The sequence below is a fragment of the Pleurodeles waltl genome, chromosome 8 (assembly GCF_031143425.1).
Source record: "Pleurodeles waltl isolate 20211129_DDA chromosome 8, aPleWal1.hap1.20221129, whole genome shotgun sequence".
In the NCBI taxonomy this organism is placed as follows: domain Eukaryota; kingdom Metazoa; phylum Chordata; class Amphibia; order Caudata; family Salamandridae; genus Pleurodeles; species Pleurodeles waltl.
In genome coordinates, this window is record NC_090447.1 from 1,528,339,936 (window position 1) to 1,528,353,829 (window position 13,894).

Consider the following 13,894-nt stretch of genomic DNA (forward strand, 5'->3'; position numbering starts at 1 on the left):
TCAAAGCTCCAGATTATTCTAAGCAGTTCATTGTGCAGACTGATGCCTCTGAACATGGGATAGGGGCAGTTTTGTCCCAAACAAATGATGATGGCCTTGACCAGCCTGTTGCTTTCATTAGCAGGAGGTTACTCCCCAGGGAGCAGCGTTGGAGTGCCATTGAGAGGGAGGCCTTTGCTGTGGTTTGGTCCCTGAAGAAGCTGAGACCATACCTCTTTGGGACTCACTTCCTAGTTCAAACCGACCACAGACCTCTCAAATGGCTGATGCAAATGAAAGGTGAAAATCCTAAACTGTTGAGGTGGTCCATCTCCCTACAGGGAATGGACTTTATAGTGGAACACAGACCTGGGACTGCCCATGCCAATGCAGATGGCCTTTCCAGGTTCTTCCACTTAGAAAATGAAGACTCTCTTGGGAAAGGTTAGTCTCATCCTCTTTCGTTTGGGGGGGGGTTGTGTAAGGAAATGCCTCCTTGGCATGGTTGCCCCCTGACTTTTTGCCTTTGCTGATGCTATGTTTACAATTGAAAGTGTGCTGAGGCCTGCTAACCAGGCCCCAGCACCAGTGTTCTTTCCCTAACCTGTACTTTTGTATCCACAATTGGCAGACCCTGGCATCCAGATAAGTCCCTTGTAACTGGTACTTCTAGTACCAAGGGCCCTGATGCCAAGGAAGGTCTCTAAGGGCTGCAGCATGTCTTATGCCACCCTGGAGACCTCTCACTCAGCACAGACACACTGCTTACCAGCTTGTGTGTGCTAGTGAGGACAAAACGAGTAAGTCGACATGGCACTCCCCTCAGGGTGCCATGCCAGCCTCTCACTGCCTATGCAGTATAGGTAAGACACCCCTCTAGCAGGCCTTACAGCCCTAAGGCAGGGTGCACTATACCATAGGTGAGGGTACCAGTGCATGAGCATGGTACCCCTACAGTGTCTAAACAAAACCTTAGACATTGTAAGTGCAGGGTAGCCATAAGAGTATATGGTCTGGGAGTCTGTCAAACACGAACTCCACAGCACCATAATGGCTACACTGAAAACTGGGAAGTTTGGTATCAAACTTCTCAGCACAATAAATGCACACTGATGCCAGTGTACATTTTATTGTAAAATACACCACAGAGGGCACCTTAGAGGTGCCCCCTGAAACTTAACCGACTATCTGTGTAGGCTGACTAGTTTTAGCAGCCTGCCACAAACCGAGACATGTTGCTGGCCCCATGGGGAGAGTGCCTTTGTCACTCTGAGGCCAGTAACAAAGCCTGCACTGGGTGGAGATGCTAACACCTCTCCCAGGCCGGAATTGTCACACCTGGCGGTGAGCCTCAAAGGCTCACCTCCTTTGTGCCAACCCAGCAGGACACTCCAGCTAGTGGAGTTGCCCGCCCCCTCCGGCCAGGCCCCACTTTTGGCGGCAAGGCCGGAGAAAATAATGAGAATAACAAGGAGGAGTCACTGGCCAGTCAGGACAGCCCCTAAGGTGTCCTGAGCTGAGGTGACTCTAACTTTTAGAAATCCTCCATCTTGCAGATGGAGGATTCCCCCAATAGGGTTAGGATTGTGACCCCCTCCCCTTGGGAGGAGGCACAAAGAGGGTGTACCCACCCTCAGGGCTAGTAGCCATTGGCTACTAACCCCCCAGACCTAAACACGCCCTTAAATTTAGTATTTAAGGGCTATCCTGAACCCTAGAAAATTAGATTCCTGCAACAAGAAGAAGGACTGCCCAGCTGAAAACCCCTGCAGCGGAAGACCAGAAGACGACAACTGCCTTGGCTCCAGAAACTCACCGGCCTGTCTCCTGCCTTCCAAAGATCCTGCTCCAGCGACGCCTTCCGAAGGGACCAGCGACCTCGACATCCTCTGAGGACTGCCCCTGCTTCGAAAAGACAAGAAACTCCCGAGGACAGCGGACCTGCTCCAAGAAAAGCTGCAACTTGGTTTCCAGCAGCTTTAAAGAACCCTGCAAGCTCCCCGCAAGAAGCGTGAGACTTGCAACACTGCACCCGGCGACCCCGACTCGGCTGGTGGCGATCCAACACCTCAGGAGGGACCCCAGGACTACTCTGATACTGTGAGTACCAAAACCTGTCCCCCCTGAGCCCCCACAGCGCCGCCTGCAGAGGGAATCCCGAGGCTTCCCCTGACCGCGACTCTTTGAACCTAAAGTCCCGACGCCTGGGAGAGACCCTGCACCCGCAGCCCCCAGGACCTGAAGGACCGGACTTTCACTGGAGAAGTGACCCCCAGGAGTCCCTCTCCCTTGCCCAAGTGGAGGTTTCCCCGAGGAATCCCCCCCTTGCCTGCCTGCAGCGCTGAAGAGATCCCGAGATCTCTCATAGACTAACATTGAAAACCCGACGCTTGTTTCTACACTGCACCCGGCCGCCCCCGCGCTGCTGAGGGTGAAATTTCTGTGTGGACTTGTGTCCCCCGCGGTGCCCTACAAAACCCCCCTGGTCTGCCCTCCGAAGACGCGGGTACTTACCTGCAAACAGACCGGAACCGGGGCACCCCCTTCTCTCCATTCTAGCCTATGTGTTTTGGGCACCACTTTGAACTCTGCACCTGACCGGCCCTGAGCTGCTGGTGTGGTGACTTTGGGGTTGCTCTGAACCCCCAACGGTGGGCTACCTTGGACCAAGAACTGAACCCTGTAAGTGTCTTACTTACCTGGTAAAACTAACCAAAACTTACCTCCCCCAGGAACTGTGAAAATTGCACTAAGTGTCCACTTTTAAAACAGCTATTTGTCAATAACTTGAAAAGTATACATGCAATTTTGATGATTGGAAGTTCCTAAAGTACTTACCTGCAATACCTTTCGAATGAGATATTACATGTAGAATTTGAACCTGTGGTTCTTAAAATAAACTAAGAAAAGATATTTTTTCTATATAAAAACCTATTGGCTGGATTTGTCTCTGAGTGTGTGTACCTCATTTATTGTCTATGTGTATGTACAACAAATGCTTAACACTACTCCTTGGATAAGCCTACTGCTCGACCACACTACCACAAAATAGAGCATTAGTATTATCTATTTTTACCACTATTTTACCTCTAAGGGGAACCCTTGGACTCTGTGCATGCTATTCCTTACTTTGAAATAGCACATACAGAGCCAACTTCCTACAGTGACCATGTGAAAGTGGTCTGATTTGAAGTATGTGTTTACTATCCTGAGGTCTAGGATTGGTCTTAGCGTTTTGTCCTTCTTTGGTATTAAGAAGTACAGTGAATAAACTCCTGTGTTTATTTGTGTGTTTGGTACTAATTCGATTGCATTCTTTTGCAATAGTGCTTGAACTTCTGTCTCCAGGAGCTCGGAATGATGTTGTGATAAATTTTGTGCTCTTGGTGGTATGTTTGGAGGGAATTGTAGAAATTCTATGCAATAACCATGTTGGATAATTGCTAGAACCCAAGTGTCTGTAGTGATTTCCTGCCATGCTTTGTAATAATGACCTATTCTTCCCCCCCACTGGTGTTGTGTGGAGGGGATGAGTGACATGTGAGTCACTGCTTAGTTGCAGGGGTTTTGGGGCTTTGAAATTTTCCCCTATTCCTAGGGAATTGCCCTCCTCTGTATTGGCCCCGAAAGCCTCCCCTGTACTGTCCCTGGTAACTGGACGGTGTTGCCTGTGAGGTGCTGGCTTGTGTGGCCTGACCCCGAAACCCCCCTCTAAAGGGTGTCTTGCGGAAGGTGCCGTAGTTTCCTCTGCTCTGCGGGGAGTAGAGTGCGCCCATTGCTTTAGCAGTGTCCGTGTCCTTTTTAAGTTTTTCTATCGCTGTGTCCACTTCTGGACCGAACAGTTCTTTTTCATTGAAAGGCATTGTAGGAAGTTGGCTCTGTATGTGCCATTTCAAAGTAAGGAATAGCATGCACAGAGTCCAAGGGTTCCCCTTAGAGGTAAAATAGTGGTAAAAAGAGATAATACTAATGCTCTATTTTGTGGTAGTGTGGTCGAGCAGTAGGCTTATCCAAGGAGTAGTGTTAAGCATTTGTTGTACATACACATAGACAATAAATGAGGTACACACACTCAGAGACAAATCCAGCCAATAGGTTTTGTATAGAAAAATATATTTTCTTAGTTTATTTTAAGAACCACAGGTTCACATTTAACATGTAATATCTTGTTTGAAAGGTATTGCAGGTAAGTACATTAGGAACTTTGAATCATTTCAATTGCATGTATACTTTTCAAGTTATTTACAAATAGCTATTTTAAAAGTGGACACAGTGCAATTTTCACAGTTCCTGGGGAGGTAAGTTTTTGTTAGTTTTACCAGGTAAGTACGACACTTACAGGGTTCAGTTCTTGGTCCAAGGTAGCCCACCGTTGGGGGTTCAGAGCAACCCCAAAGTTACCACACCAGCAGCTCAGGGCCGGTCAGGTGCAGAGTTCAAAGTGGTGCCCAAAACGCATAGGCTTCAATGGAGAGAAGGGGGTGCCCCGGTTCCAGTCTGCCAGCAGGTAAGTACCCGCGTCTTCGGAGGGCAGACCAGGGGGGTTTTGTAGGGCACCGGGGGGGGGGACACAAGCCCACACAGAAATTTCACCCTCAGCGGCGCGGGGGCGGCCGGGTGCAGTGTTAGAACAAGCGTCGGGTTCGCAATGGAAGTCAATGAGAGATCAAGGGATCTCTTCAGCGCTGCAGGCAGGCAAGGGGGGGCTTCCTCGGGGAAACCTCCACTTGGGCAAGGGAGAGGGACTCCTGGGGGTCACTTCTGCAGTGAAAGTTCGGTCCTTCAGGTCCTGGGGGCTGCGGGTGCAGGGTCTTTTCCAGGCGTCGGGACTTAGGTTTCAGAGAGTCGCGGTCAGGGGAAGCCTCGGGATTCCCTCTGCAGGCGGCGCTGTGGGGGCTCAGGGGGGACAGGTTTTGGTACTCACAGTCGTAGAGTAGTCCGGGGGTCCTCCCTGAGGTGTTGGTTCTCCACCAGCCGAGTCGGGGTCGCCGGGTGCAGTGTTGCAAGTCTCACGCTTCTTGCGGGGAGATTGCAGGGTTCTTTAAAGCTGCTCCTTTGGATAAAGTTGCAGTCTTTTTGGAGCAGGTCCGCTGTCCTCTGGAGTTTCTTGTCGTCGTCGAAGCAGGGCAGTCCTCAGAGGATTCAGAGGTCGCTGGTCCCTTTGGAAGGCGTCGCTGGAGCAGAGTTCTTTGGAAGGCAGGAGACAGGCCGGTGAGTTTCTGGAGCCAAGGCAGTTGTTGTCTTCTGGTCTTCCTCTGCAGGGGTTTTCAGCTAGGCAGTCCTTCTTGTTGTTGTTGCAGGAATCTAAATTCTTAGGTTCAGGGAAGCCCTTAAATACTAAATTTAAGGGCGTGTTTAGGTCTGGGGGGTTAGTAGCCAATGGCTACTAGCCCTGAGGGTGGGTACACCCTCTTTGTGCCTCCTCTCAAGGGGAGGGGGTCACATTCCTATCCCTATTGGGGGAATCCTTTTTCAAGATGGAGGATTTCTAAAAGTCAGAGGCACCTCAGCTCAGGACACCTTAGGGGCTGTCCTGACTGGCCAGTGACTCCTCCTTGTTTTTCTCATTATCTCTCCTGGACTTGCCGCCAAAAGTGGGGGCTGGGCCCAGGAGGCGGGCATCTCCACTAGCTGGAGTGCCCTGGGGCATTGTAACACGAAGCTTGAGCCTTTGAAGCTCACTGCTAGGTGTTACAGTTCCTGCAGGGGGTAGGTGTGAAGCACCTCCACCCAGAGCAGGCTTTGTTTCTGTCCTCAGAGAGCACAAAGGCTCTCACCGCATGAGGTCAGACATTCCTCTCTCAGCAGCAGGCTGGCACAGACCAGTCAGTCCTGCACTGAACAATTGGGTAAAATACAGGGGGTATCTCTAAGATGCCCTCTGTGTGCATTTTTTAATAAATCCAACACTGGCATCAGTGTGGGTTTATTATTCTGAGAAGTTTGATACTAAACTTCCCAGTATTCAGTGTAGCCATTATGGAGCTGTGGAGTTCGTTTTTGACAGACTCCCAGACCATATACTCTTATGGCTACCCTGCACTTACAATGTTTAAGGTTTTGCTTAGACACTGTAGGGGCATAGTGCTCATGCACATATGCCTTCACCTGTGGTATAGTGCACCCTGCCTTAGGGCTGTAAGGCCTACTAGAGGGGTGACTTACCTATGCCACAGGCAGTGGGAGGTTGGCATGGCACCCTGAGGGGAGTGCCATGTCGACTTAGTCATTTTCTCCCCATCAGCACACACAAGCTGGCAAGCAGTGTGTCTGTGCTGAGTGAGGGGTCCCTAGGGTGGCATAAGTCATGCTGCACCCTTAAAGAGCTTCCCTGGCATCAGGGCCCTTGGTACCAGGGGTACCAGTTACAAGGGACTTACCTAGGTGCCAGGGTTGTGCCAATTGTGGAAACAATGGTACATTTTAGGTGAAAGAACACTGGTGCTGGGGCCTGGTTAGCAGGGTCCCAGCACACTTCTCAGTCAAGTCAGCATCAGTATCAGGCAAAAAGTGGGGGGTAACTGCAACAGGGAGCCATTTCTTTACAGGCATATTGAGAACTGCCTGCTGTATCTCTGGTTTAAACCCAGACGTTCGTAGCCATGCATGCCTTCTGATGGTCACGGATGTATTAATTGTCCTTGCAGCTGTGTCTGCTGCGTCCATGGAGGAGCGTATCTGGTTGTTTGAAATGTTTTGACCTTCCTCAACCACTTGCTTTGCCCTTTTTTGTAGGTCTTTGGGTAGATGTTCAATGAGGTGTTGCATCTCATCCCAATGGGCTCTGTCATAGCGCGCAAGTAGTGCTTGAGAGTTGGCGATGCGCCACTGGTTTGCAGCTTGTGCTGCGACTCTCTTTCCAGCTGCATCGAACTTGCGGCTTTCTTTATCCGGGGGTAGTGCATCCCCAGATGTGTGGGAGTTGGCCCTTTTCCTAGCTGCTCCTACAACGACGGAATCTGGTGGCAGCTGTGCAGTGATGAAAACAGGGTCTGTAGGGGGCGCCTTATACTTTTTTTCCACTCTTGGTGTGATTGCCCTACTTTTGACCGGCTCCTTAAAAATTTCTTTTGCGTGCCGGAGCATACCAGGGAGCATAGGCAGGCTTTGGTAGGAGCTGTGGGTGGAGGAGAGGGTGTTGAATAAAAAGTCATCCTCGACCTGTTCTGAGTGGAGGCTTACATTGTGAAATTGTGCTGCTCTAGCCACCACTTGAGAATACGCAGTGCTGTCTTCTGGTGGAGATGGCTTTGTAGGGTATGCCTCCGGGCTGTTATCTGACACTGGGGCGTCGTATAAGTCCCATGCGTCCTGATCCTGGTCACCCTGGCTCATGGTGGTGTGAGCTGGGGAATGTGATGGAGTTTGTGCTGGTGAGACGTGAATTACAGGTGGAGGAGAGGGTGGTGAAGTAACCTTTTTCACCACCTTTGTTTGTGGTGTTTGTTCAGTTTGGAACTCCAGTCTTCTCTTTCTTCTAATAGGGGGAAGGGTGCTTATTTTCCCTGTTCCCTCCTGTATGAAGATACGCTTTTGCGTATGGTCTACATCGGTAGATTGCAGCTCTTCCTCGAACCTATGCTTTCGCATTTGGGAGGTTAGTGAATGCTCCTCTGTATAAGAGCCTGAAACTGGGTCGGTTGCAGGTTGTTTTGGCGCCGAAACCCTGTCTGCATCTTTTTTCGGCTCCGAGCTGACTTTTCTTTTTTTCGGGGCCAAAACCTCTCGGCGTTGATCTTCGTCGGTGCCGCTGTCTCGGCGTCGAGCCGTGTCTACACCGCTATCTCGGTGTCGATGCTTGTCTCCAGCACTTTCTCGGTCCCGAGAAGGCTGCGTACCGGTGTCTCGACCGGAGTCGGACTGTCTCGGCACTGTTTGGGCCTTTTTCGGTGCCGACGGTCGGTCACCGAATTTATGGGTCGAGCCATGGCCTGGTGGCAGTGGGGTCCCCTGGGCCTTGTCAATCTTCTTATGTGTTGTTTTCCACGTCTTACTCACGGTTTGTGGGTCATCGAATTCCTCGGAGTCCGATTCGTGGATCAAGAAGGTACCTTCCTCTTCTTGTTCCTCGAACTCTCAGTGGGCTGTCGGCGCGGACGCCATTTGAAGTCTTCTGGCTCAACGGTCTCGGAGTGTTTTTCGGGACCGGAATGCACGACAGGCCTCGCAGGTGTCTTCACTGTGCTCAGGTGACAGGCACAGGTTACAGACCAAGTGTTGGTCTGTATAGGGGTACTTGTTGTGGCATTTGGGACAGAAACGGAACGGGGTCCGTTCCATCGGCATTCTTCAGCACGCGGTCGGGCCGACCAGGCCCCGACGGGGGATCGAAAAACTACCCCGAAGGGCACCGGAGCTCTACGATCTTCGATGCGGTGTTGAATCTAACTACGCCGATCCCGAACGCAACAATACCGATGAAAATCTTCCGAATTTAGCTATCTTTCCGTTCCGAAACTCGGAGCGACAGGAACACGTCCGAACCCGATGGCGGAAAAAAAACAATCGAGGATAGAGTCGACGCCCATGCGCAATGGACACAAAAGGAGGAGTCACTCGGTCCTGTGACTCGAAAGACTTCTTCGAAGAAAAACAACTTGTAACACTCCGGCCCAACACCAGATGGCAAGCTATTGCAAAACATGCGTATCTACAGCGACAGATGCCATCGAACATATGTTTTCTTAAAAATGGATACCGCAGCAGCATGACGCAAACGCATGCATGCATATTGATGCACTGGCAAAAAGCACTGTCAAATCCAAAAGGTCATGTAACATGTTTCAAACGTAAGCCCTACTGGTGTGCCAGTACTTGCTGGAATATGAAGTCTTGATCACAGAGAAGAGAATCAGAAGCTTTGAGAAAAGGGAGAGGTTTCAATTTAACAAGAACAGTCTTGTCTAGTGGAGAACAAAACAAATATCAACATTGAGCCACAATAACCCTAAAATTGAATATCCTACCCCAGAGGAAAGAAGCAAAGTCTGACCAGAGAAGGCCTTAAGAGTAGACAGTAGAAAAAAAGGACTGAGAGGGGTGGGTGACTGCGGAGTAGTATAGATGACTAATACATTCCCACTGAATGCCAAGATAGTGTTTACTTGTGCTTTACTTTTCATTTTTTAAATGGAATTATAGAGATATTGTAGAGTCTACTCCACTAAAAGGTTATAAATCATGAAGCTCTCATGATGGAGATCAGCTGAGCTCCCTCCCACCAAACCTTAAACTTGTAGAGTCGTTGCCTACAGATAAACTGATATTTTCCAGGTGCTGGAACGCTGGCTGGCTCGCCAGCATCTACTATATCACAGACGTGAAGGTCTCCAGAGCAAAGCCAAACACCTTGCGAAAGATGGCGATATCCTCTTTCCAAACATGTGAATAAAAACAGAAGAGATCCTAAAGAGCGATGAACACAAACGTAAGCAGGAGGTGAGCATTAACAATGGGGAAGAAAGTTTTCTCTAACACCACTTCTCTGTCGTGGGTACCTTCAGTACAATTATATACATTAGAATGAAGACCCGGCTGTGAAGAATGTCTGACGGCAGATACTTACCAGTAGGGGAGAAGCGCAAGCAGGTGACTCGTACCTCAGGTTTGAAGTGCCGGGAGCTCATGTCACCTGCAGAGAGGTAAGAACAGACATCAGAGGAAGGGAAGATTGCCCAAGGTCAATGAAAACAGGCAGAGATTAGAGGCAGGGAGCAGAACAATTGGGGAGGAAAGCGCAGGCTCTCGGCAGTCTTGGAAAAGCAGGCAGAGCGCACATTACAGAAATGGGTTGGAAGAGAGATGCCAGAGGAGGGTGGATTGTAGAGTGTCAGCGAAAGCAGGCAGAGGAGAGTTGACTGGCAGAGAACCATTAGGGGAAGGGCAGATACCAGGCAGCCAAAGAAAGCATGCAGCGCTGAGAACGCAGGTAGAAATAAAGGCGAAAGGGCAGACTCAAGTATGTCCAGGAAAAGCTGGCATATATACTGCTTAAAATACACTGCTACACATTAGCAGTGTGAGGATTGTTCTTGTATTTTTTCAATAGGCACCAGGAGGTTGAGCCACCCTGAAGGAAAGCTGAACACATTGCAACTCTAATATGGACAGGGAAAGCGATCTACAGCAGAGGGGGGCAAGCTTCATACAGTTAATACTGCAGTCAGAACTCCGCGGATCGGTTAGTCAAAAAAAGAAGAGCACACCTCTGGCCCAGAAATCAAAAGTGAGGATACTGGGAGCACTTGGCTGGGATGGAAAATGTCACTTACCCAGTGTACATCCGTTCGTGACATGATACGCTGCAGATTCACATGCTTTGCACATCCCGCCATCTTGTGTTGGGCTCGGAGTGTTACAAGTTGTTTTTCTTCAAAGAAGTCTTTTCGAGGCACGAGATCGAGGGACTCCTCCCCTTTCGGCTCCATTGCACATGGGCGTCGACTCCATCTTAGATTGTTTTCCCCGCAGAGGGTGAGGTAGGAGTTGTGTATTATAGTAATAGTGCCCATGCAATGGAGTTAAAATGTATGTACATAATGTGGTTTAAAGCAATATATTTACAAATTTACAAATGTTCAAGAACAACTTCAAATGGCTACAGTCTCCCGGGGAGGCGGGTGGGCGCATGTGAATCTGCAGCGTCTCATGCCACGAACAGATGTACACTGGGTAAGTGACATTTTCCGTTCAATGGCATGGGTAGCTGCAGATACACATGCTGTGCATAGACTAGTAAGCAGTTATCTCCCCAAAAGCGGTGGCTCAGCCTGTAGGAGTTGGAGTTGTTTGAAATAAAGTTCGTAGTACTGCTTGTCCTACTGTGGCTTGTGTTGTTAACACATCCACACAGTAATGCTTGGTGAACGTATGAGGCGTAGACCATGTGGCTGCCTTACATATTTCAGTCATTGGAATGTTTCCTAGAAAGGCCATGGTAGCACCTTTCTTCCTAGTTGAGTGTGCCCTTGGTGTGATAGGCAGTTCTCTTTTTGCTTTGAGATAACAGGTTTGAATGCATTTAACTATCCATCTGGCAATGCCTTGTTTGGATATTGGATTCCCTGTATGAGGTTTTTGGAAAGCAACGAATAGTTGTTTTGTTTTTCGAATATGTTTTGTTCTGTCAATGTAGTACATTAGTGCTCTTTTGATGTCTAATGTATGTAGTGCTCTTTCAGCTACAGAATCTGGTTCAGGAAAGAATACTGGTAGTTCTACTGTTTGATTTAAGTGGAATGGTGATATGACTTTTGGTAAGCACTTTGGATTTGTTCGTAAGACTACTTTATTCTTGTGTATCTGAATAAAGGGTTCTTGTATGGTAAATGCCTGTATTTCACTTACTCTTCTTAGAGATGTGATGGCAATTAGAAATGCTACTTTCCATGTTAAATATTGTATCTCACAGGAGTTCATGGGTTCAAATTGTGGACCCATGAGCTGTGTTAAGACAATGTTGAGGTTCCACAAAGGAACTGGTGGTGTTCTTGGTGGGATAATTCTTTTCAGGCCCTCCATAAAAGCCTTTATGACTGGTATCCTAAATAGTGAAGTTGAATGCGTAATTTGCAGATAAGCTGAAATTGGTGTGAGATGTATTTTAATGGATGAGAAAGCTAGCTTTGACTTTTGTAAGTGCAGTAGGTAGCTGACTAGGTCTTTAGCAGATGCGTGTAAGGGTTGAATTTGTCTATTATGGCAGTAATAAACAAATCTTTTCCACTTATTTGCATAGCAATGTCTTGTGGTTGGTTTTCTAGCTTGTTTTATGACCTCCATACATTCCTGTGTAAGGTCTAGATGTCCGAATTCTAAGACTTCAGGAGCCAAATTGCTAGATTCAGTGATGCTGGATTTGGGTGTCTGATCTGTTGTTTTTGTCGAGTTAACAGATCTGGTCTGTTCGGTAGTTTGACATGAGGCACTACTGAAAGGTCTAGTAGTGTTGTGTACCAAGGTTGTCTTGCCCAAGTTGGTGCTATTAGTATGAGTTTGAGTTTGTTTTGACTCAATTTGTTTACTAGATATGGAAGGAGTGGGAGAGGGGGAAAAGCGTATGCAAATATCCCTGACCAACTCATCCATAACGCATTGCCCTGAGACTGATCCTGTGGGTACCTGGATGCAAAGTTTTGCCATTTTGCATTTTCTTTTGTTGCAAATAGATCTATTTGTGGTGTTCCCCATCTTTGGAAGTAAGTGTTTAGTATTTGGGGTTGAATCTCCCATTCGTGGATCTGTTGGTGATCCCGAGAGAGATTGTCTACTAACTGGTTCTGAATTCTTGGAATGAACTGCGCTATTAGGCGAATGTGGTTGTGAATCGCCCAATGCCAAATTTTTTGTGCCAGGAGACACAACTGTGTCGAGTGTGTTTGTAAGGAAATGCCTCCTTGGCATGGTTGCCCCCTGACTTTTTGCCTTTGCTGATGCTATGTTTACAATTGAAAGTGTGCTGAGGCCTGCTAACCAGGCCCCAGCACCAGTGTTCTTTCCCTAACCTGTACTTTTGTATCCACAATTGGCAGACCCTGGCATCCAGATAAGTCCCTTGTAACTGGTACTTCTAGTACCAAGGGCCCTGATGCCAAGGAAGGTCTCTAAGGGCTGCAGCATGTCTTATGCCACCCTGGAGACCTCTCACTCAGCACAGACACACTGCTTGCCAGCTTGTGTGTGCTAGTGAGAACAAAACGAGTAAGTCGACATGGCACTCCCCTCAGGGTGCAATGCCGGCCTCTCACTGCCTATGCAAGTATAGGTCAGTCACCCCTCTAGCCGGCCTTACAGCCCTAAGGCAGGGTGCACTATACCATAGGTGAGGGTACCAGTGCATGAGCATGGTACCCCTACAGTGTCTAAACAAAACCTTAGACATTGTAAGTGCAGGGTAGCCATAAGAGTATATGGTCTGGGAGTTTGTCAAACACGAACTCCACAGCACCATAATGGCTACACTGAAAACTGGGAAGTTTGGTATCAAACTTCTCAGCACAATAAATGCACACTGATGCCAGTGTACATTTTATTGCAAAATACACCCCAGAGGGCACCTTAGAGGTGCCCCCTGAAACTTAACCGACTGTCTGTGTAGGCTGACTGGTTCCAGCAGCCTGCCACACTAGAGACATGTTGCTGGCCTCATGGGGAGAGTGCCTTTGTCACTCTGAGGCCAGTAACAAAGCCTGCACTGGGTGGAGATGCTAACACCTCCCCCAGGCAGGAGCTGTAACACCTGGCGGTGAGCCTCAAAGGCTCACCCCTTTGTCACAGCCCAGCAGGGCACTCCAGCTTAGTGGAGTTGCCCGCCCCCTCCGGCCACGGCCCCCACTTTTGGCGGCAAGGCTGGAGGAAACAAAGAAAGCAACAAGGAGGAGTCACTGGCCAGTCAGGACAGCCCCTAAGGTGTCCTGAGCTGAGGTGACTAACTTTTAGAAATCCTCCATCTTGCAGATGGAGGATTCCCCCAATAGGGTTAGGATTGTGACCCCCTCCCCTTGGGAGGAGGCACAAAGAGGGTGTACCCACCCTCAGGGCTAGTAGCCATTGGCTACTAACCCCCCAGACCTAAACACGCCCTTAAATTTAGTATTTAAGGGCTACCCTGAACCCTAGAAAATTAGATTCCTGCAACAACAAGAAGGACTGCCTAGCTGAAAAACCCTGCAGAGGAAGACCAGAAGACACCAACTGCCTTGGCTCCAGAAACTCACCGGCCTGTCTCCTGCCTTCCAAAGAACTCTGCTCCAGCGACGCCTTCCAAAGGGACCAGCGACCTCTGAATCCTCGGAGGACTGCCCTGCTTCGAAAAAGACAAGAAACTCCCGAGGACAGCGGACCTGCTCCAAAAAGACTGCAACTTTATCCAAAGGAGCAGCTTTAAAGAACCCTGCAATCTCCCCGCAAGAAGCGT

General features: G+C 48.9%; 1 protein-coding gene across 1 annotated transcript in view; it reads right to left on the reverse strand.

The window, feature by feature from the left end:
• Window positions 1-13,894, reverse strand: part of PWP2 (PWP2 small subunit processome component) — a 160,376-nt gene that overhangs the window by 45,027 nt on the left and 101,455 nt on the right. The window contains 1 exon segment of the mRNA XM_069202935.1: window positions 9,545-9,610. Within this exon segment, the coding sequence (XP_069059036.1) occupies window positions 9,545-9,610 (66 nt within the window).